The following is a 22,417-nucleotide window of genomic DNA, read 5'->3' as shown; positions in this document are numbered from 1 at the left end:
ATTCACTTCATTTTCAGTCTTACAAGGAGGCAGTAACCCCTTTGTTTCTACTCATAAAAGAAGCAGTCCCGAGACATCCGGGGACCTGCTTCTCCCGTCGGCTGGGCTGCCTGTTTCCTTCCTGAGCCTCTGTTATCTAATGGCTTCCTGAGCACATGGCTGAGATCTACATTCGTGTTGTGGGTGTCTGCTCATTGCCAGAGCTGAATCCCCCTCACCAATGTCCTCTTCCTGCATACCTTCACTGCATACCTTCAAGGCTATGTTCTTATATCTGTCCGCAGAGGCATGCATCCCTCGGAATCGTATTATGTTGGCCTGGAGGGTTGCGCTGGAATCGTAGTTTTCGCTTTTCTCCCCTGGAAGGCCTCGAGCAGAGACCGGTTCCTGAATGGTGGTGGTGTCGTTGGGTTGGACATCAGAAATCTAGCGAGCGCCATGGGTAGAGGCTCTCCTCGCTCGCGCATAGGAAGTGCAAAGTACTTTATTGATCATTCCCATGAATCTTCTGCATCCCCTTTGGCCAGCATGGGTTAATACGTGTGTGGCAAATGATCAGCCTTGATAGGAATGCTTTGAAGTAGTTGGCGCCTTGGAAGGGAGACCCACTGTCTGACGTTAGTGACCCGGGTATGCCATGCGCTGCAAACAGGATTTCCAGTGCCAGTATGATGGCTCCACAGGCATCAAAGGGATCCATTGCATCTGAGGATACAGGGAGAATTCATAGATGACCGCCATAAAATGCTGATAGCTTAGCACTGTGCACAGATACACGCGGAGATTGCTCGCCCTGGTTGTCTGCTTCTCCCTGGGCAGTCGATTGGAGGCAGTCCTTTTTGTATTCCTATGGCCTTGCACCCAGTGTAGCTCCTGATCTTCACTTTAACCGATGTTCCATTCCAGGGAAGCAGACCTTCTCTCTGTGGATTCTTGGTAATGATAGCCCCCTGGTGTCCTGCCTGTCTCAGGGTGATCCATGAGGGCATCATCATTCTGGAACCTCTCAGGAGGAAATCGCCAACTGATGGAGACAAGTCTGCATCTCTTGCCTCCAATGTGAGATGCTCAGATTGGGGAAGGACATCTTGCCATTTACATACATGTCAGCGGTCCTTGACTTCTTAAAGGTACTCATCATCCTCCATGGCCCGAAGAATTATGGGTTTTAAAAAAAAAATGTATTGAGTTTTCTAACCACACCAGCAGGACAGGGCAAAACATATCTCTGAACTGTATATAATTTCCCAGGCACTGAGTCGGTTTCCCATTAAGAGCAAGACACAGCATCTGAGGCAGGGCACCTCCCTGCATTAGCCATTAAGAAGACGCTCGGTGTCACAAGGGTTTAGTTATTTGGCATCTGCCCATTTGTTCCAGATTTTCCCGAATTTGTCGGGGCAGCCCTTACCCCTATACACTCGTTCCTCCGTTGCCATGCAGTTATCCTCATCTAGGACCCATTTAGACAGCTCAGGGGTCTGCCTCGACCCCCCACCATGGACAAAGAATGATGTTAATCGACATTGAAACCGGGAGTTCGGCTCTACTAATCAGCCTATGCTCCACAACCACTACGTTTTCAACCCCTTTTCTACCCTATGATCTTGAGACTTATAGTCCGCCCATCTGTTCGTCCTTGTGCAGAAACACAATGTCACACCATGTTTTTTAGAGTTGCAGAATCCACCTGTGGGATTACGCACCATGCCATTCATTATGTATTATAATGTACAGTAATCTTATATAGTGTTCTTCTGCCATGCTTGCTGGCCTCGCTGGGTGTGGCCCTAACAGTGAAGCGGTAGAGAGGATGTCTGTGGGACTGCGGGTGAGGCAGATGCGACTGCAGTGCTTTGGCTCTAGTTAGGCGCTGATATGGGGAATGTGATAGGGTTGCAGAGGGGAACCTGGCCGTGGCTTGATTAATGTTCATGTGATAACGGTTAGGGGTGCAGTGGCCGTCTGTGGAGGCTTTGTGTGTTTAGTGTAAGTTGGTAGGAGATTTTTGCAGCGAGACATTTAGTCGGGGAGAACTGGGGAGTTGACAAACAAGGGGTGCAACTGGTGAGGAAGTAAGCATTGGTCACCACCACGTAGCAAGGTAACAGGTGCCATGTAGGAAGATTATTGGGATAGACAGTAAAGTTCATGAGGGTATTCATCCAGTTCACTATGGGTTGTGTGGGCCAGTTATACAATAGTCATTGTCAGCGAAATCTGTGCGGGGTCCTGGTGTTTAGCATGGCCAAGTTAGGGGGATTCATCTGCTGTCTAAAGCCTGACCATGTACAGTGCAGTATCTGCAATTTAAGGGGATAGTGCTGCTGTCCCAAGCCTGGCCATCTACCGTGCAGTACGAGTGACTTAGAGGGACTGCCCTGTTGCCCAAAGCCTGACCATGTAAGGTGTATAAAATGCTATGTAAGCGGATAGCTCTTCTGCCTAAAGCATGATTTATTTGTTTATTTTTGTTTGCATTTTTAAAGCGCTCACAGAGCCCGGGGGCATCAAGGCGCTGTTACCACTTAGTTGCGTATTTATAGTGCGCTTAATACCCAGAGATTTCTCAGTGTGGACCCGGGGATCGAACCTGTGTTGCTTTGTGTCGTCTTGTTTCCAAGGCGACCATGTTGCCGCTGAGCTATCCTCCTGGGACTGATTATGTACTGTGCAGTATGTGTGATGTAGGGGAAAGTTCTGCTGAATAATTATGCGCAGAAACGACTTGTGGTTGGTAATCACATGGCCCACATAGTACAGGTGGAAATGCCTGCAGCTCCAGAAGACAGCCAACGCTTCCCTCTCTATCTGAGAATAGTGCTGTTTCTTGGCCATGAGGCCGCTGATAGCATAAGCAATCAGCAGCCTCCCAGTCTCCATCTCCACCTGTGGTGTCCCCGAGACTGCACCTGAGGGGCTTCCATCCACCACAATCTCTGTTGCGTTCGGCGAGTTGAAATACTCCATGGGCTAGTCGGAAGTTCTTTCCAGTGCTGTATCAAGGTAGGCTGTACCTTCTCGTCCCATTCTGAAGTGAAGTCCTTCCACCAGAGACATTGGGTTGGTTCAGGAAGGTCGGGCAAGTTCAGGGTTTAAAGGGTCACATAAATGAACCATCCAGAGGAAGCTGCCTATGGCAGACATAGACTGGAGGCTGCAATGCCTGCTTGAATTCTGGCAGCTTGCTTTCGATCTGCTGACAAACAGGAGCCTTGGAATATAGAACCAAAAGATTAATGTGGTGGCCCAGAAAGACACATGTGTGCTTGTTCAGTCTCAATCCATGTTCATTGAGGCATCGGAGTTCATTTACCAATCCCCAAATGGTCCTGCAATGATGAAGTGTATATCAGTAAATCTTCCCTTAAATTAATAACCACTATGAGTCTAACCAGTGCACCATTGATTGAGTGCTGAAAGACTTCCAATGACATCAAAAAGCAGAGTTATTTGAACCTAAACAGTCCACTGTGGGAGGAGAAAGTGGTGATGTATCTCAACTCCTTAAGCAATGGTTCCAGGCTTTGTCCAGTATTTGCATCTATTTTCGAGAACGTGGTCACTTCCTAGAAACTCGTTATAATATAATCTATGGCACCTTTCATGCGTTACTGCTTTATTTGATCAACTATTTCTCATGCAAATACAAATGCATACAGTCTCAGAATGCTTTGGTTTGGTCGTGACCTCAACTGGGAACACCGAAGGTTTCGGCCCTGTCATGGTTTCAATGATCCCCTCAGCCTCTAGAGTTATCCGATCTTGTTGTGTCACAAAGCCCGGGTCTGTGTATCTACGAACTAGCTGACCTTTCAGACACTCTATTCCTTCAAATACATCTACATGCTCTTCTAGCAGGGTGCACACATGCTTATCAAACGGTAACTATGCAAAGTGCACAAGTGATAGAGCCTCATCCATGTTACAGCTCAGCAGAGCGCCTTTACGCTCCAAAGTAATTTTGAGTTTTTCTTGCACACAGTTCTGTTCATGGTGAACTTCTGCGATGCAATCTCCCTCCAGAGCAAAGTCAGCACTCCTCAAGTCATCAACATCTTTTTTCTTGGTTTTAGGAATGGGAGAGACTGGTCAAGGGAAGGAATTGGTCTCTGGCAATCACATTTGCGTAGCCACCAGTGCCAATCAGGACTGGGACATACACAGCGCGTAGTCTCACCTTGCGGCGAGGCTGCTGGTGCTTTCCAGTTTTGGCACCAAATATCTTAAAAATGAAGAATACTACTTCAACATCCTCCTCCTTGCTGGGCTTCAACTTGTACTGTTGCCATTTTAGCCATTTGCAGCCATGTCGTCTGAGATCTGTTATCTTTTTAGGAAGAAAATGCTACGTCACATATACCGTCGGAACCTACCGCATGTTTGACTCCAGGCACGGCAATTACCCACATGGCGATAGATTGCAACCACAATATTTGCAGACAGCTTGCGGCAATGTGATCGTTTCATTTGGGGCTTTATTTTGCTCTCCATCTGTGCCATCCTCTGGGCATTGTATGGTATTGTAGTGCTTTGACCACCTCCACTCAGTGATTTTAGGGCTTATGCCCTAGGTTCTGCCCTTATATTGCAAGCTCATGAGACCTGCCAGCTCAAGGATTCTTTGGAGCGAATTTCGACAATCTCTTAATATATGTTGGCAACGCCTGGTGAATAAACACCCTTGAATTAGTTGTGCACTGAATTTGTCCTCCCCATCTCTCAGAATACAGCATCGCATGAATAGGGCGCTATAGGCATCAATCAATTATTGTGCCTATTGGCGAGCCTGGCAAAACCTCTCGTAATCTGCATTAAAGATAGAACTAAGCTAGGCAGTGAGAGTCCAATTAGCAGCTGCTTAGAGCTCATTGTCAGCTTGTCTTAAATAGTTTGTGAACTGCATAACCTGCTGTGAAGAGCATCATAGATTTATTTATCACATCGTGTAGTTGCCTGGTCACAGCAAATTACATCGTCAGGCCTTCGACCAAAAGGTCCCACCTTGCAATGATATTATATGATAGGATATTTATAATGTGCTTAATACCCAGAGTTTTCTTAGCATGGACCTGGGTATCGAACCTGTGGTGCTCTGTGTCGTCTTGCTTCCAAGGCGAGCACGTTGCCCCTGAGCTATCCTCATGAGACATTGGTAGAACACAAACATTAAATTCATGTTTCAGGGCAGCCTGAATTGCTTTACAAGACCAGGCAGGCTGGTGGTGTTGGCGGCTCCTTAAATATGAGGATGATACTTTGCTTTCCCTATTGTTGCTGTTTCCCACCATTGTTGTCACCCAGACAAGTGTAATCCATGGGTTGTTATTTTCCTGGATCACAACCCACACGAGCAGCCTCATTAAAGGCTGAAAGCCTGCCTACTTTACCCCCACCGTCTTGCCAACGTACCCCTGTAACCCACACACGCACCCACCAGTGGGCTACAGACTTGCTTCCAGAGGTTACCAGGAGAGTATAAATGTTGGCCTTGACCTATATGAAATCTTGAACATTCCTTGTGCTTCTATGTCCTGCTCTTAGTGTATGTGCTTCAGGAGTAGTTTGTGCACCGTTCCCATATTTATTTATAACATTGAAGCTGGAGTGGGGAAATTACAGCAGGCGGGGGGCATCCTGGTTAGATCAACAGCAGCTTGTCCTCCTGCTAGCGGGGAACGCAGTATGGGGGCCAATATCCTCAATGTGGGCGATCAGGAGCACAAATGGAAAGCCAACAGCTTCCCTAACGAGGGGTCACACAGGCAGGAACAAACTCTGCTCATGGACCATTGTTGCACTGTAAGGTGCTGTTAGTATGGCCTGCGGGCCGACACAGAGCCCCGTTTCACACGTAACATGGTTCTGCATAACGCACCATGCCTTGAATCCAATGGCATGGGCTTACTCAACACGCGTGCTGCATCATAACATTGCCTTTTTAGAAAAACGACTCTTATTATTCTGTGTGCTTGCAGTGAGTTATAAAACTGTCAGCTCGTTATGTCAACCGGATCTGCTAGGACTCTCTTTAACATTAGCCGCCATGGTCTAACCTTCTGTTTAAGTGTTCAGGAGAGTCTGAGCTGCAGGAATGCAAACAATGCATGTCAACTACAAATACTGCACCTCCCACACATACATGAAATATGTTTTCGAAAAATGTTCTATCTTTCTTTCAACAGTGTGGCAGGAGGTGAGCTGTTTGACAGGATCATCGATGAATCGTACAGTTTAACGGAAATGGACACCATCTTGTTCATAAAGCAGATCTGCGAAGGGATACAGTACATGCACCAAATGTACATCATCCACTTAGACCTTAAGGTATTGTGCACCACTGCATATACACACACCACCACATGACAGCATTCGAGGCAGAAGCATGCAGAGAATGTAACCCTTTCACTGCCAGTACTTTAATACTTTCCTAAGATTAGAACATGCATCTACATCCCAGGGGCAGTGAAAGTTACCTTTCTGAGAACTCATATATCTGGGTGTGGTTGAATGTATTTGCTTACTAAAGATGCCCATACAAAACTATGATTCTATACTGTTTAACACAATAAGCATTAATTACCCATTTACACTGAAGATGGGCCGGAGACCCTTACATCCTGCAATGACTGAATAAGACACCGGCTCCATAGCTTGAAGTGATGGAGATGACAACATAAAAGATGGTCTTCAGTACTAAAGGTTAAGCAAGAGTTGTTTTAGTTGTCAATGTTTCCTCTGGTCTTTATAGTCAATCTTTCACTGATTCTAGGTATATTTACCATGGAAAATTGATGTGTTACTGCCACTCTGTCCTGTGTATTTACCACAGGATTACAAGTGGTGGCAAGCCGGTGTAAATCCCATTTTGGGTGTCCTGATTCCTGCCTACCGCAGTGCCAGGATTCCACATCCCCAGTATGGCATTAGCATGGGGGTGTGCAGGAGTTGTGCCTTCGCTATAATGGCCTGCAGTACTCCGGTCAGAATACCCAATGGGCCTGATAATGCACAGGAAGCACAACATTCCTGTCCTTGAATGGCCCATTGTGCATGTGCTGCCTCGGATACTAAACACAAGAGAAAGCAAGCAACCCAGCCGCCCTGGAGCTGCTCACTGCAGATGAGGGAGTGCTGAGGATTCACTGGGCTTTCCCTCTGACTCCTCCTTAATGGGAGGTAGGACAGCTCCCATATCACCTATGATGGATGAGCTGCCCCTGGTATAACATTCATTTTATCAACTTATATCCATGTGTCATTTGATGCTACTGCTCTCCCTTCTCCAACAGGATTTCATATGGGATTCCATGAGATCGCCTTCTCAATTCCCATTGATTTTCCCCGTCTTGCCTCCTCTTTCCTCTGTAGCCTCCTGGGCCCCAATTAAATAAATAATAAAAGTGAGTTTCTTTAGTGTACATTGCTTGCCCCACATTGGATACCTCTGTCCCTGCCTGGTCTCGCAGGCTTTTTCCCCTTTTTTCGTTTGGGGTTCTCGCAGCTCAGCAATATTGTGCTCCTCGTTCTCCTCTGAATCGACCAATGCGGAGTGAGACTGTCACCGGAACCTCTGGTGAATAGCTTGATTCTTGGGTCTGCTCTGGTACGACGGCCAGTCTAGAAGGGAAGGTTTGCCTCGCCACCCATTCGCTGGTGCTTTCTTTGTTTAGACTACGCTTATGCCTCACGGTTTCCTCACTGCTTATCAAAGGTGACTCCAGACCTTTCCTCATTATGGGACTATTCAGGTGGATGCAGAGAGGCTTGTTGCCTCAGCTGACTGTTGGCAGCTAGAAATGCCTTTTGAGAGCGACTCTTTCTGCAAATCTCAGTTATTTAGCACATTAGATTTAAAAAAGGTTCTGACCTTTCTAGTTGGCCAATCCTGTGGTTATTTAAACCAAACCCAAAGTGCGCCTTATGCACCATAAACTGTCCCTTTGCATCCAGTTATCTATCAATTCTATTTTATATCATATATATATATATATATATATATATATATATATATATATATATATATATATATATATATATATAAAGCAGAAAGTCTGTTTGTTTGTTTGTTATACAATTCTACTCCGTTCCACCGAGCTGCACCAAATTTGGCAAAGTTACGGCCCCCCAGACATTACTGGCTACATGACATTTTGACATCTCACACCTTTCCCGAGATTTCACGCTCTCCTGAAATCGGCAAAACATCAATGTGGTCGTAAAAGGACCGGACAAAGCTCATTTAAAGCGTCTCGAGGCGAGAAACAGACCTTCAAGGAAAACACGTTTCACGGCCCTAGGATGCACTGTTTCTGAGATATTTGCACTGCAATGCAAATCAACACACAGCACCACGCCAGGGTGAGGCGACAGTTGCAGCGAGCACACCCAGTATGCTGAAGCATGCCAACTCTCACCTCCGTCCATGTCTGGTCCGGGGTATGTCAGCCAGCCACACACGCCCACTCAGCTCAGTTTACTTCAGGGTGGAAAGCACAAGTGATTAGCGACTCGGAACACTGACCTACAGGATCGTTGATTTCCAAATATTGAAAAGAGTGTTTGCGTGTCTGTCTACAGAACACGTGCAGAGTACAGGTACTTTTTGCTAGTAAAGTTATAAAAGCAGAGCAGCTGCATCACTCTGGAGAGGTGTAACATATTTCTACAGAGTAGGAAATTCGTCCACTGCTCTGTAAAAGTATGCAGTGGAGGTCCTGTACGGGTACTCTCAGAGCAACATTGGTGTAGATGTCAGCTTTAGCGCAGGTGCATCAATTTGGAACTGGCAGCACACCCCCTAGTGTATGATGGAGGGGAACAGTTTGTAAATGCACCCATTCCCGGTGGGATCTGATCAGAAGGTCCCTCCAACTCACATTTCTGCATTCCAAAGTTTTCCCTGAGTTTCCGCTCATGTGCATCACCTCTCCGGGGATGCACGTGCTGTGCACACACCCACATCCTGATGAGCTTTGTGCCGGCTTTGCTAATGCAAAGCATGCTTACATGCAATAGGGATACCGTCTTTTCTCTGGGGCGCACCACCCTCCAAATTAGGAAAACCCCCTTCTGAATGTAGTTCTACAAATTTAGAGAGCACCAATTTGGTATGGAAGAAGGGGCCGCTTCTGCCATACCATTGCGCCCACCCCATGCACAAGGCAGGCTTTTGTTACTTGGGGCCATGAAAGCGACAGATACTAGGCAGTTTTCGTTTGAGCCTCTGTGTCATATCAGGAGGGCCTGCTTCCTTTCATTGTCGGTGGATGCTAGTACTAGTATGGGGATTGCTTGTTGACCACCGTGCAGTAAAAATATTTCGTGGTTTGGTAAAAACTCATATTCATAGAGGATATCCTTAAAACTAGACTGGATTTTAGCATTTGCTGGGTAGTAGAGTCCAGCCCGAGCATTAGTATTTTCGTACATGTACATGCATTAGATTTACCCATGGGTTAAAGTTAGGGTGACCAGACGTCCCGCTTTTGCCTGGACAGTCTCGGAAATTGAGGCTTCTGCCCGCCCTAGCCAAGAGTTTTTTAATAATTTAAAAGTCCTATTCCGGTTTTGGGGGAAAGGGAGGGTCACATGCCCGATTTTGGCTAAAGGGACGGTTCACAACAATTATGAAGTAAACAAAAATTATAATACAGTCAGAGTGTTGCCCTATCAGGTTGGTCTCGAACCGCCAATCTTGCAAGTATCAGCCACAGTATTTCCTGATTGTGCCACAGAGACCAGGCAGTAAATGTCTGAAAAGCAAGGTCTGTAGCATGTATCAGAGCAAAAGCTCTTTTTTAATAGTATGCTTATATCCACTGTCATAACAGGGCGATTTATATGCAGGGGCAGTGCTATAAATACTGTGGGGCCAGGCAGTGGCGTGCCTAGACTCTTTTGACTGGGGTGGCACAAATGGGGCACTGACTTATGCAGTGGTGGCCTGAAGTATGAGCGCGCACACACATAATGGTCATAGTTTAGGATAATGGGGTGGCACCTGGGGTGGCCAATCAGATTCCATCAGTAGCACCTGCCACCACAGGCCACTCGCAGGACAAGCCACTGGGGCACGGCAGTTTTAGGGAGATGCAGGGTTGGGGGATGGGCTGTGCGGGGCAGGTGAGGAAGGTGGGTGAGTCCTTTTTTGTTGTTGCCTGTCCCGTTTTTTTCGTCTTGAAAATCTGGTCACCCTAGTTATTGTCAGTGCCATACCCTGAGGTGAACTCTTTGCCCATTTCGATTACAAAGCACAACTTTCTTGTATCACAAGGCTGGTAGATTATTTTGTAGAAGCTTTTCGGACACATGATCAAACATATAAGCAAATAAAACAGCCACTTATTCATGGAAAGCCCACTCCATGTTTTTCATAAACGGGAAGTGGATGTGCCGCACCACTTGTCCCTGAAACACATTGCATTTGGAAAAGGCCAAGAATGCTCATGTTGCGTGGGTCACAGTGATTTTTAGTTTATCTAATTTCCTTCTCCCTTCTTAGCACCTGTTGTCAGATGGGCACCCATTGACATGGTGGCGGACTGGTAAAAGTCATGCTCCACTGCCCAGGTGCCCGTATTGGACTGTGGGGCACAAAAGAACACCCTTTGAGTAGCTAGGGATACTAAACAGTGTTTTCTATCGGAGCAGCTTATGTAAATCACAACTTCAAGAAAACGAAAGACTTTAGATCTCCTGTTTTAGTGTATTCCAAAAAGCCTGCCAGGTGAAGACGAGCACTTATGCGTGGGATGCTGGCCAGGGATGAAATACTGTGTTTCGGGCTCTTTGTAGCTTCAAAACAACACATCAATCACCCTGTTCGAAAAAGTATATCTGATAAGAGCCTCCAGCTGACTGCAGTAGGTCGCTGATTCAGTATCAACGCAAACGCCACTGCCAGAACCTGTGGCCACTGGGACATCACAGGCATCATTTAGAGATGCAAAATGATTTTTAGGAAAAATTGGGGTCCTCGTCCCATTAAAGAGCGAAAAATAAGAAACTTTCACCGTGGCTTTACTTCAAAATAGCATCGTCCTTCCCCTCCCCCCTGAGCCCTTTATCTGAACTCCTGAATGATGTCAGACGGGGAAGCAATGAGGTGTGGGGTTTGGGGAGCTCTGCTTCGCTTACAGCTCATCCATAACCTGCATTCACTCCTTTAGGGAGAGTAGGACAGAGCAAGATAGAGCAGCCGAGACATGAATGAAGGCAGACCCGGTATGCTCTGCAGTCACTACTCTTGTGGACCTAGAGCCATTCATTGGAACGCAAATCTTTGTTCATTGCCAATGGATAGCCTCTGTGTCAATGCTCCCGCCTTAGGGACGCTCTATATAACTCTGTCCATTGGCAAGCCTACCCTTCGGTCTAGCCGTCATTCTGGTCGTCTGTTTGCCCATCAATCTACCATTGTATCCATTAATTGTCCATGCATCTAGCCATCCCACTTGCCACGCATCCAGCCATTCATCGGACCATTCGCCTGTCCATCTGCCCACCTACCTGTCCATATGTAGCTGCATACGTGTAGGTCCATCAGTCTAGCTTTCTGTCTACCACTCTACCTGTTTTTCTTTGTGTTCTTACTGCCCTACCTACCCGCTTGACTGTCAGCCATTTTTAATATCTTTAGCTGGGCAAACTGCAAACTTGATATGTGTGGCCCTTTACAAATGGTGTGCAGTCTTTCCATCGAAACTTAACCCATGGAAACTTTTTCCATTGAATTTTTTCCCCAAAAAAATATGTTCATCGAATGCATATTTATGTGGGGTAATGGGTTCATTTTGTTTGCGGTGGGTTTTTAAGGGTTCAAAACGGGGAGTTGGAAGGGAGCACCCTCCCACCCCCCAAAAAATGCATCCATTGAAAACATTTTCGTTGGAAAAGATTCGATTGAAAATGTGTAGATGGAACATTTTTCAATGGAAAGACATGTAACCTTTACAAATATCAAATACTTTTTTTTTTAAATACATCTTTTGATTTATCCGTCGAGATACTGGAATGAATGTTTGTTTGAGGGACAAGCAGGAGGAGCATGCCTCTTAGCAAAGCAGTCCACCTAATCGTCTGTTTCTTTATATTGTATATCTCTGACCGAACACCAACGAATTGATCCTCAACCCCCCTCCCCCTCTTTCTCTGTCTGCAGCCTGAGAATATCCTGTGCGTGAATCGAGCAACTAATCAAATAAAGATCATTGACTTTGGGTTGGCACGAAGGTAGGTTTTAGTCGTTCTCTAAATGTTTGCATTTCTAGTGAGGAACACTGTGATGTAATGATTGTTAGGCAGAATCCTGTGCAGTGCCTTTAGGGACCACTACACACAATTAAGACCACATGTGGCAATACAAGTTTTACCTTTGGTTCAAGCCTGTACTACTATGCTATAGGGGTAGCAGTAGCGGAGCAGCCAGGCTTATCTCAAGAGTATATGAGCAGTAGCAGAGATTACACAAAGGGACACAATTACAGTGGCTCAAGCAAACACTGACTCAAGGTTTCAGGTAAAAAATATAAGTACGTTTATTTTGAAACCATTTGTTATTAACAAAACACTTCTATTAAATTTAAAACCACACGTTAAATATACTACAACTGAGCAATTCACTTTGTACGGTATGAATCAAGGTAAGTACCCTGTGTTTAAGGGAACCAGTGTTACGAAACAATACACGTTACCGTGAATACAATTGCGATCACTTTTTGACAGTTCGGTCTACTAAATAAACACGTATCCCCAGCAAGAAATGCTACCGGGGCAAAAACACACTTAGCACCTGAGATACCCAGAGAGGGTTGGGGGCAAAAATCACAGGCAATATGTGAGGTAGGCAGACAGAATCAAAGAACACTCATAGACAGAAATACAAGAGTCAAGGTGCCGGAGCCAGTGTCAAGTGGAACCGGGTTCCTGTGTCGTGGATCACACGTCGGATAGCTCGCGATTTAAAGTTGCCAAAAGTACTTTAGATATTGTCAAATGTTCGGAAGCAAAAGTTATAAGAAGGAGGGAAAAATAAAGACAAGCCTTATAAGCGAGAAATAGGGATTTCACCCAAAATTCCTCAAGCAGAACACAGTACCTTTTCAAAGAAGAAGCTGGTGCCACGGCAGTTGTTCCTGGTAGTTTCCTGTAGACCCACAATTCCTGGCTTCGGCACGAAGAAGGACGATGAAGGGGGTCTACACCACACAGGGATGAGGCCGGCAGCAGCGACAATGAATAAAAGGTGCGCTCCTTAAAAAAAGGAGAGGCTCTTCAGGTGGCTATCCAGACCACTACAGCAGTGTGCAGCGATTTCGACCATGAAGGTGACCTCTGGCTGAAGAAGACGAGCTGGTTATCCCCACCAGTCTCAAGGGAAGAAGTCTCCAGACTAAATCTCCTCTTAGTCGTTGAAGGGTAGATAGCTCAGGGCTGCAGCATGGCTTCACCGGTACGGGATAGTTGCAGCAGTCAACCTCTCCTCTGCTTCTCTTCGGTTCCTTGTAGTTCCAGTGGCAACTCTCTGACTTCCAGCCCAAGAGACCTGCCTTTTATCCGAAAATCCCCCATTCACACAGCCTGGCTGTCAATCACACAGCAGTGGGGTTGTCCAGCCTGGACAACCACCTCAGCCAATCATGAAAAAGTGCGACTTGGGTTTCCTAGGATACCCTGTGCAGGAGGTGACTACACCCCTCCCTCACATTCAGCCCACCTAGACACCCAGGTGCCTTGAGGAGGGCTTCTTGGCAGACGCCCGTCAAAAGACAGTGAACAAAGAAGGCAAACCTGGTTTGCCGCACAAAGTAAAACACAAGAAGGATTTTAACAAAAAGAAATGGCGAATAAACCGCACCGGAGCCAAAAGAAAAAGTATTTGGTCAAGCGGGTTTAAGTTCGAGGCTAACACAATAGCCTACAACATTACCACAGTTATATAAGATAACTGCGGTAGAAAATTAGGATGGATACCACTGCCACCAGCCATGTCTAAATGTTAAAAAGAGAGAAACAATGCTCTACGAGGTACAGTTAAAAAGGGCTAAGAGTCAACCCTTCCAGTACTCCATGTAATATGGGGTGTACCGGATCTGTGGTTAGTTTGACTAAGTAAAGTTGATGGTAACTTTACCCTTTTCTGGGGGACAGTAGTCAGCCTCGGAAATGGAGTCGGTGGAAAGTCTGACCGACAACCTTGTGTCACTGCACAGAAGGTGCTGTGTGACACACAAAAGATGGGGGCTACTGAAGTGGTGTACTGCAGAGTCCACAATCACAAAAACAGGTAAAAACACATAGCAAAACACAAGTAAGAGTGGTGAAAAGCTCACACTCTAACCAAGTGGAAGGAAATAACTCCAGAGATCCAGCAAAGCTGCTGAGGGACTCACTAGGTAAGGGAAATTAGCCATGAAATGAAAATTCTCCCTAACACTGATATTGGTGGAGCGCGAGCTAAGGCCAGAAGGCATCTAGGCGCTAATAACGATAAGTAGAGGACTGATCCGAGGCAGATTCAAAATAGATGTGTTTTCAGGCCCTTGCAAAACTGAAGATACTCGGAGATGTCACGCAGGTGCGTCGGCAGAGAATTCCACAGGGTGGGAGCCTGCACCGAAAATTATCTTTGCCCTGTGCGAGCCCTACGGAACCTTGGAATACATAGCACGGTTTGAGAAGAGGAACAACATTTTCTCGTGGTCTCATAAAGAGTCTGTTTTGAACCTGGAAACTAAGCACCAGAGTTGTGAATGGCGGGGTGTACTGAGCACAAAGTCTTAAACTTGTTCCCGCTCCTAATGGGGAGCTAGTGCAGCTGACAGAGCAGATCCTTAGAGTCGAGAGTCTAGGGGCTCCAAGAGCCAGATAAATGCCTTATCATATCATATCATATATCATATCACCATAGCTCACACTGTCTATGCTTTGCTTTTCATGGCTTATTTCTACAGAGAGAAATCATGCATCACTGTCCTTTAGATTTCCAATTCCATAGCCTTGTGTTAATAGCAAAAGTATATACAGGACCAATTGCTAAGTCCCATATATTAATCCTGAAATTATATATAATGATATGATAAGTCATTTATAAGGCTCCTGTACACAAGTGTTTCTAGGCGCGGCAATACAAGAGAGGGAAGACAGAGGGAGGACAAAACAAACGATCGTACTAGGTCTTGTGTCATTCAGATTTTGCAAGTGCGATAACACAAAGTGCTGGGGGTGGGGGGAGAAAGGGGAAGTGCCAGGGAAAGGGAAAGGGGAAGTGCAATCAGAGCAGCATTTTTCTGAGTAAGTGCAGTCAGGTCAATGCGGCTGTGGGTAAATGGAAGGAGGCAAGGGACTGTAGGGTTACAGTTACAGCCCCTAAGTGCACGTTAGGCTCGGAGGCAGTGCAGGGGCGACTGGTCGTAGAGGAGCCTGGTACCCAGCGAGACTCTCAGGCTAGCCAGGCTACCAGTCAGCGTGGTAGCCAGGTAGGTCAGAAGGGGAGAGAGAGAGAGAGAGAGAGAGAGAGAGAGAGAAAGAGAGAGAGAGAGAGAGATAGAGAGAGAGAGAAGAGGCGAAAAGGAATGCCTTGAGCTGCTTCCAAAACTTCAGGTGGTCCGGCTCAAGTTTGAAAGGGGCAGGGAGGTTTACTCTATAAGTGATGCTCATAAGCGTGTGTTTACTAATATGTATATGGTTATTTTGCAAAAGAAATCCAGCCCTTCCTTAATGTCCAGGTGGTCTGTACACTGGCTGAAATTGGAACTCAGCGATAGAACAAGAGTGAGTAAGAACAAGAGTCTTGGTCCATGCTCAACATTAGATTGTGGGTCTCACTGCTGCTCCCACAAAGCCTATTATTCATTACAGTTTTCTCTTGACTAGGGACCCTTTTTGGAACTCACATGTTTAAATGATGGCATATTTGACATCCCCGCCCTCACCCCTTCCTGCCTCCTCCTCCTGCTACCCCTCTCCTCTCCCTCCTAGCTCTGCTCCACTTCTCTCCCCTTCCCTCTGTCAAATTGCTCAACATGCTGTTTTGTTGACTGAATCAAAATTGTAATTTGCTTCTTGTTACTGTTATTGTTATATTAAATGTATCCTGTTGTTGTTAATGTGCAGCGCTTTGGTATAAAGCGCTATATAAGCCTAATAAATACAAAAATACAAAAACAATACAAAGGCAGTTGCAAAGCGATTTGCTAAAAGATTTGAATTTTATGGTGCATTTAGCAGCAACCATTCATTACCATGCAAGTTATCATGCCTGACTCAAACTGTACTTGCCATCTGGTGAAGGTTTGTCTCCTTGCCCCTCTCTCCCCTCCCTGACTCTCTCGATAATGCCACACATCATTGTAAATATGCATGTAATCCTGTACAGATTATGCTTCTAGGCCATTCATGTATATCATATGTATGTCTATTTCCTTGTCACTGTGCTCTGCATATGCCATTATACTGCCCCTGCATCACCTACTGCACTATCCGTCCATACCCAATGCTTGTTGTAAAGGCACCCCAACAAAGGGATTGCCTCAATCATCTGTAAAAGACATCATCACCTGATCTTTATATTTTTAAAAGCATACGTTAATGCCAAACAAGTATGATAACAATGAATGGACTGAAATGTAAAGGTATTCTGTGAAAATTCGGTGTTAAGCAGAGAATTATTTGCTTCTTAAAGTGTGCTATTGGGGAACAGTTTGAATTCCATGAGTGCCCTATCTTGACCTGTAGGGGTAGTGGTCTGCAAACATATACATTGTATCCATTATTTATGTCCCCTTATGCTTTAAATGCCATATAGATTTGACCTAATTTTTATTTATAGATTGTCCCAAATGTACAGAGTTAAATTCACATAGTTGTGCTCGTTGGGCATCAGTTGGCATGGGGATCCAGAAGTAGCTCCTGGTAACTGCTGGTTTTAAGCTAACCAGGCTCTTCGAAGGGATTGTGTCCCCCGACGTATTCCTTTGTATCTACAGCTTGCTGGCCTCGGAAACATTTTTTCCCAGTAGAGGGCGATGTGCGTCGACGTCCGTCGAGTAGGTGTTCCTCGACAGCCACCGTATCGACGCCGACGTCATCATGCCTATAAATGGCCACGCGCAGCGTCCGTTGCTCAGTTCTGTTTTTCCGCGCTTCGTGTGCCTCGGAATACCGTTGCTCAGTTCGTCAGTCGAAATATATTCATATTTCCTCGAGAAAACCGACTCGTACTCGATGGCTTCCTCCTCCGACCCGACGACTCCTCGGTCCGGTTTCAAAAAATGCCGAGACTGTGGGAAGAAAATGTCGTTGACGGATCCTCACAGGATCTGTTTGTGGTGTCTGGAAATCGAACACCAGTGTTCGGAGTGTGAGGAATGCCTATCCATGACGGCGAAAGCCTTGAAGGAGCGTAAGGGGAAGCTCGAGAGAGGTAAGTCAGTTTTAACTTCCTCGAAAGTTTCCGCGGTAGAGTCGAGACATTCGTCTCCTCACCGTCGAAAGCATTCTCGGTCTCGGTCTCGAAGTGACTCCCACCACTCGTCGAGGTCTAGACACTCGAAAAAGAGACGTACAAGATCTCCTTTGTCATCGTCTTCTAGTTCCACTGAAAGAGTAAATTGCCCCACAAAATACAGCTCTCAGGCTGAGTAGGAGGAATTCAGAAAAAAGATGCTAAGCGTCTTCGAGAAAGCGGCCTCGACCCCCTCGAAGTCAGATGAGGGTGATACCCCAGGTGAAAAGCCCAAAAAATCTAAACGCCGCGAGTCGAAGCACCCGGCGAAAGAGTCGACCCGAAAGCGCCATGAGCCATCGGGAAGTAAAGCATCTTCGACGCCATCGTCGAAAGCCCCTTCGAAGCATAGATCGGCGCCATCGACGCCGTTATCGAAGGGTTCTTCGACGCATCCGTCGATCGAATCGACGCCGGCGTCGACGCCGACATCGACGCCGATAAAAGAAAAACCCACGGCTACTCCACAGCCAACGGTTACACTGAGAGCCTCCGACACGACGTAGAGAACGTCGTCGCCATCCTCGAGTAGGATTCCAATCCTCTCGAGTTCTTCGAGGCCTCTTCCAATTTTCTCAACGCCTTTGTCGGCGCCTTCGAGGACTTTCACATCGGCGCCGACGACATCGACCTTTTCAAGGCCACTGATGATGGCTCCCTCTGCTTTAGAGATGGGTTTTATACCATTTCACAGGCCAGCGCATCCCCCCTTAACTTCAATTTATGAAGAAAGGGAAGATTCTGATCAAGAAAGGCCTTTTGGGCTGGAGAGGACCACATCACCTGAACCAGAGACTTTTGCCTCTGAGGAAAGAAGGTTGAAAGACCTTCAGGATGCATTACAGGAAGCAAGTGGCCTAGACACTTCCCCAGAAGTGGAATTTGTCAAACCAGACCCAGGGGAACATGCTGAAACCTCTTATAGAACCCTAATGTCAAGAATTAATGAGTTCATGGGTTGGTCTGCGCCTTCACCTGTTTTTCAACAGGATGACCTCACAGATATTCTGGATAAAGGTCCACAGGAGGATCCTGTGGTTCCCTTTCATTATGCTTTACAAAGGAAGATTTTAACTAACTGGGAAACTCCTGAAGTTGTCCCTGCAGTTAACAAGAAGTTGTCAACGAAATATAGGGTATCTGCTGCTGACCCTGAATACCTATCTAAACACCCTACTCCAGAGAGTCTGGTGGTCCAGGCTGCAACTTCATCAGGCAGTACATCTGCATACCCCACTGCTCCACAGGATAGGGATGATAAGAAATATGATGCCATGGCTAAGAAAGTCTTCTCGGCCTGTAGCATGGCTTTAAAATCTATTAATGCGACTTGTACGCTCGCCAGGTTCAGCCACACTCTTTGGGAGTGTGCTTCATCAGCGGCTGACTGCCTCCAGGAAGGGGAAGAAAGGGACGCATTTTTAAATATCATCAGAGATGGTAAAGATGCAATGTGTGAGTCCCTTCAAACTGGCATTGATTCTGCAGACAGTATCAGCACGGCAAGTACCACAATCCGCAGGCATGCGTGGTTGAGAAAGTCCGGCTTTGCTTCTGACGTACAGGCCAGGCTTTTAAATATGCCCTTTGACGGCTCTTCCCTGTTTGGTAAAAAGGCGGATGACAGTTTGGAAAAACTGCAAACATCTAAAGCAGCAGCCAAGTCACTAGGAGCTGCAATTCGCCAAACTAATTTTCGTCCCTCAGCATCCTCTTGGAGAGGAAGGTCCTTTCGCTATTATTGCTCATATGGAAGAGGCAGAGGACGGCCGGCTCAAAGAGGCCAAGGAAAATTTACCTGTGGTGGACGGGGTAAAGGAAAGAAAGCCGAATCAGCAGGAGCAGGAGCCGCTTTACCTTCGGCAACTGCATCAGCCGCTCCCAAACCACTCTGAGATCTCCCATCACAAGACACCTGTAGGGGGCAGGTTAACTCACCATCTGACGGAATGGCAGGCTATTACGTCAGATGCTTGGGCATTGGAGACAGTTGCGCAAGGTTACTGGCTGCCTTTTCTACGTATCCCTCAGAGCCATCCACCGGGGAACAACTCGCTGAAAGTGCCGATCCGCTCCTCTTGCAGGAAATTGTAGACCTGCTAGAGAAAGGTGCCATAGAACCGGTACCTGTAGCGGACAGAACCAGGGGTGGTACTCCCCCTACTTTCTCATACCAAAGAAAGACGGAGGACTGAGACCCATCCTGGACTTACGAGAATTGAACAAGTTCCTCAGGAAGGACAAGTTCAAGATGGTAACTCTCTCTCAGATCCTTCAGCCCCTCCAGCTTCAGGACTGGTTGGTATCTCTGGACCTTCAGGATGCTTATTTCCATGTGCCAATCCATCCCAAGCACAGGAAGTACCTGAGGTTCGCAATTGGCAACTCTCATTATCAATTTCGAGTTCTGCCATTTGGGCTGACCTCTGCCCCGAGGGTCTTCACCAAGCTAATGTCGGTTGTGGCTGCAAGTCTAAGGAGGGAAGGGATTCACGTCTACCCCTACCTGGACGATTGGTTGATCAGAGCAGCTTCTTCGTAACAAGCTTGGATCCAACTAGATTATGTCTGCCACTTCCTTCACAAGCTGGGCTTCTCCCTCAATTTAAAGAAGTCACAGATGATACCATCACAGAGACTCTAGTTCATTGGAGCAGTCCTGGACACGTCCCTGGGAAAAGCCTCGCCACCAGAGGTGAGGGCTCAAGATATTCTGCAGATGGTCACCAGATTTCAAAATGCCCAATGTCTCCCAGCCTACGACTTTTTGAGGTTGCTAGGCCTCATGGCATCCTGCATATCCCTTGTGCCGGAGGCTCGCCTGAGAATGAGATCCCTTCAGTGGGCACTGAGGACTCAGTGGTCACAATTCTCAGGGAGGATGACAGATCTCCTCCGGATTCCGGACAAGGTAGCCCACGACCTTCAATGGTGGGCCTCTCCAGAGAACATCTTGAAAGGAGAACTGTTTTGGCAACCATGGCCGGAGATAACAGTAGTCACAGACGCCTCACTCAAGGGGTGGGGAGCCCATGCCAACGACCTGACCATCAGCGGTCGTTGGTCTCCATCGGAGTCCAGACTACACATCAACCTGTTGGAGCTGAGAGCCATCAGACTGGCACTGAAGGCTTTTCTGCCGTCTGTACGGGGGAGAAACGTCCTGATAATGACGGATAATACAGTGGCCATGCACTACCTCAACAAAAGAGGAGGCGTAGGGTCACTGCCACTGTGCAGAGAGGCGATGCAGCTCTGGTTTTGGGCAATTCAGGAAGGAATCTCTCTATCTGCAATTCATCTAGCCGGAGAGAAGAACTTGACAGCGGACGCTCTGAGCAGGCAGAACACAGTCTCCCACGAGTGGGAGATAGCTCCTTCAAGATATCTTCGCCCTTTGGGGAACCCCTCAAGTGGATCTGTTCGCCACCAGTATCAGCAGGAAGTGCGACAGATTTTGCTCAAGGGAATTTCCCCCGAGAGGAGCTCTAGGAGACGCGTTTGTAGTGGACTGGGAGTTCCCACTTCTGTACGCGTTTCCTCCGGTCCCTGTCATTCCTCAAATGATCAGGAGGTTCAGAAGGTTTCGGAAGACCATGATCCTAATTGCCCCGGATTGGGCCAGGAGAACATGGTACCCGGACCTTCTGGACATGTCCATCTGCCCTCCAATTCGTCTACCGTACAGAGAGGATCTTCTCTCACAGAAGGGAGGTCAGGTTCTCCATCCAGCCATCAAGACCCTCAACCTTCACGCTTGGTATCTGAAAGGTTGAGGTATAAGGATTGGGACCTTCCAGATGACGTCATGGAGGTGTTGCTTTCTGCCAGAAGGCCAGCAACTAAAACTCTATACCGCTGCCGTTGGAATAAATTTTGCAGCTGGTGCAGAGAAAAGAATATCGAACCCTTTTCATGTGGTACACCTGCGGTGTTATCCTTCTTACTTTATTTGGCAAATTCAGGCCTTCAAGTTGGCACTATTAAGGGCTATCTCGCAGCGCTATCGATCTTTAAGCGCACTGCAGGGGAGCCATCGTATTTCAAAATTCCATTGGTAATACAATACCTGAAAGGTCTAACTAATGTTTACCCTCCAAGACCATTCCAAGTTCCCTTATGGGACTTAAATCTATTTTTAAACTTCCTAAAGGGTGCTCCTTTTGAACCACTCCACTCTTGTTCATTGAAGTTTCTCACCCTCAAATCTGTTTTATTGGTAGCATTAACATCTGCTAGAAGGGTTAGCGAGATACAAGCCCTATTTTGTAAACCTCCTCATACAATTTTTCACAAGCACAAAGTCGTTCTACAGGTGAAGCCTAACTTCCTCCCAAAGGTAATTTCTGAATTTCACATTACTCAGAAGATTAATTTACCTTCATTCTATCCTCCTCCCCATCCGGGGAAAGAGGAAGAGAGACTACACAGGCTGGACCCTAAGCGAGCCTTGAGTTTTTATATCAGTAGACTTGCTAAAATTAGACAAGAAGACCAACTCTTTGTAGGTTACGCAGGACATAAGTTGGGAGTACCAATAACCAAACAAACCATCTCCAGATGGATAATTTTAGCCATTCTGGAATGCTACAAACTGGCAGGGAAAGAGCCCCCACAAAATCTAAGGGCTCATTCGACCAGGGGTATCGCAGCCTCCTCAGCTCTTCAAAGAGGGGTACCAATTCGAGACATATGTGCGGCTGCCACATGGTCGTCCGCACATACCTTTACCAAATTGTATAGCCTGGATTCCTCCTCTAGTCAAGAGACTAGATTTGGCAAAGCTGTGCTACACTCTGTTCATTCTTAATGAGTAATATGGCATCTCTTACTCCAATCACATATGGGAGTCTATCATAGATAAGGAATACGTTGGAGGACACAATCCCTTTGAAGAACGAGTTACTTCTT

At 46.6% G+C, this 22,417-nt stretch overlaps 1 protein-coding gene across 2 annotated transcripts in view; it reads left to right on the top strand.

Annotated features, from left to right (window-relative positions):
- The window catches only part of MYLK4 (myosin light chain kinase family member 4), a 282,708-nt gene that overhangs the window by 173,073 nt on the left and 87,218 nt on the right, over positions 1–22,417 (top strand). For both annotated transcript variants that reach the window (XM_069613527.1, XM_069613526.1), the window contains exons 8-9: positions 6,186–6,327; positions 12,164–12,234. In XM_069613527.1, the coding sequence (XP_069469628.1) occupies positions 6,186–6,327; positions 12,164–12,234 (213 nt within the window). The remainder of the gene's footprint in view (positions 1–6,185; positions 6,328–12,163; positions 12,235–22,417) is intronic.

The sequence above is a fragment of the Ambystoma mexicanum genome, chromosome 5p (genome assembly GCF_040938575.1).
Source record: "Ambystoma mexicanum isolate Mex_15411 chromosome 5p, UKY_AmexF1_1, whole genome shotgun sequence".
Taxonomy (NCBI): domain Eukaryota; kingdom Metazoa; phylum Chordata; class Amphibia; order Caudata; family Ambystomatidae; genus Ambystoma; species Ambystoma mexicanum.
The sequence above is the reverse complement of the archived record's forward strand: the minus strand, read 5'-3'. Positions and strand labels throughout refer to the sequence as shown.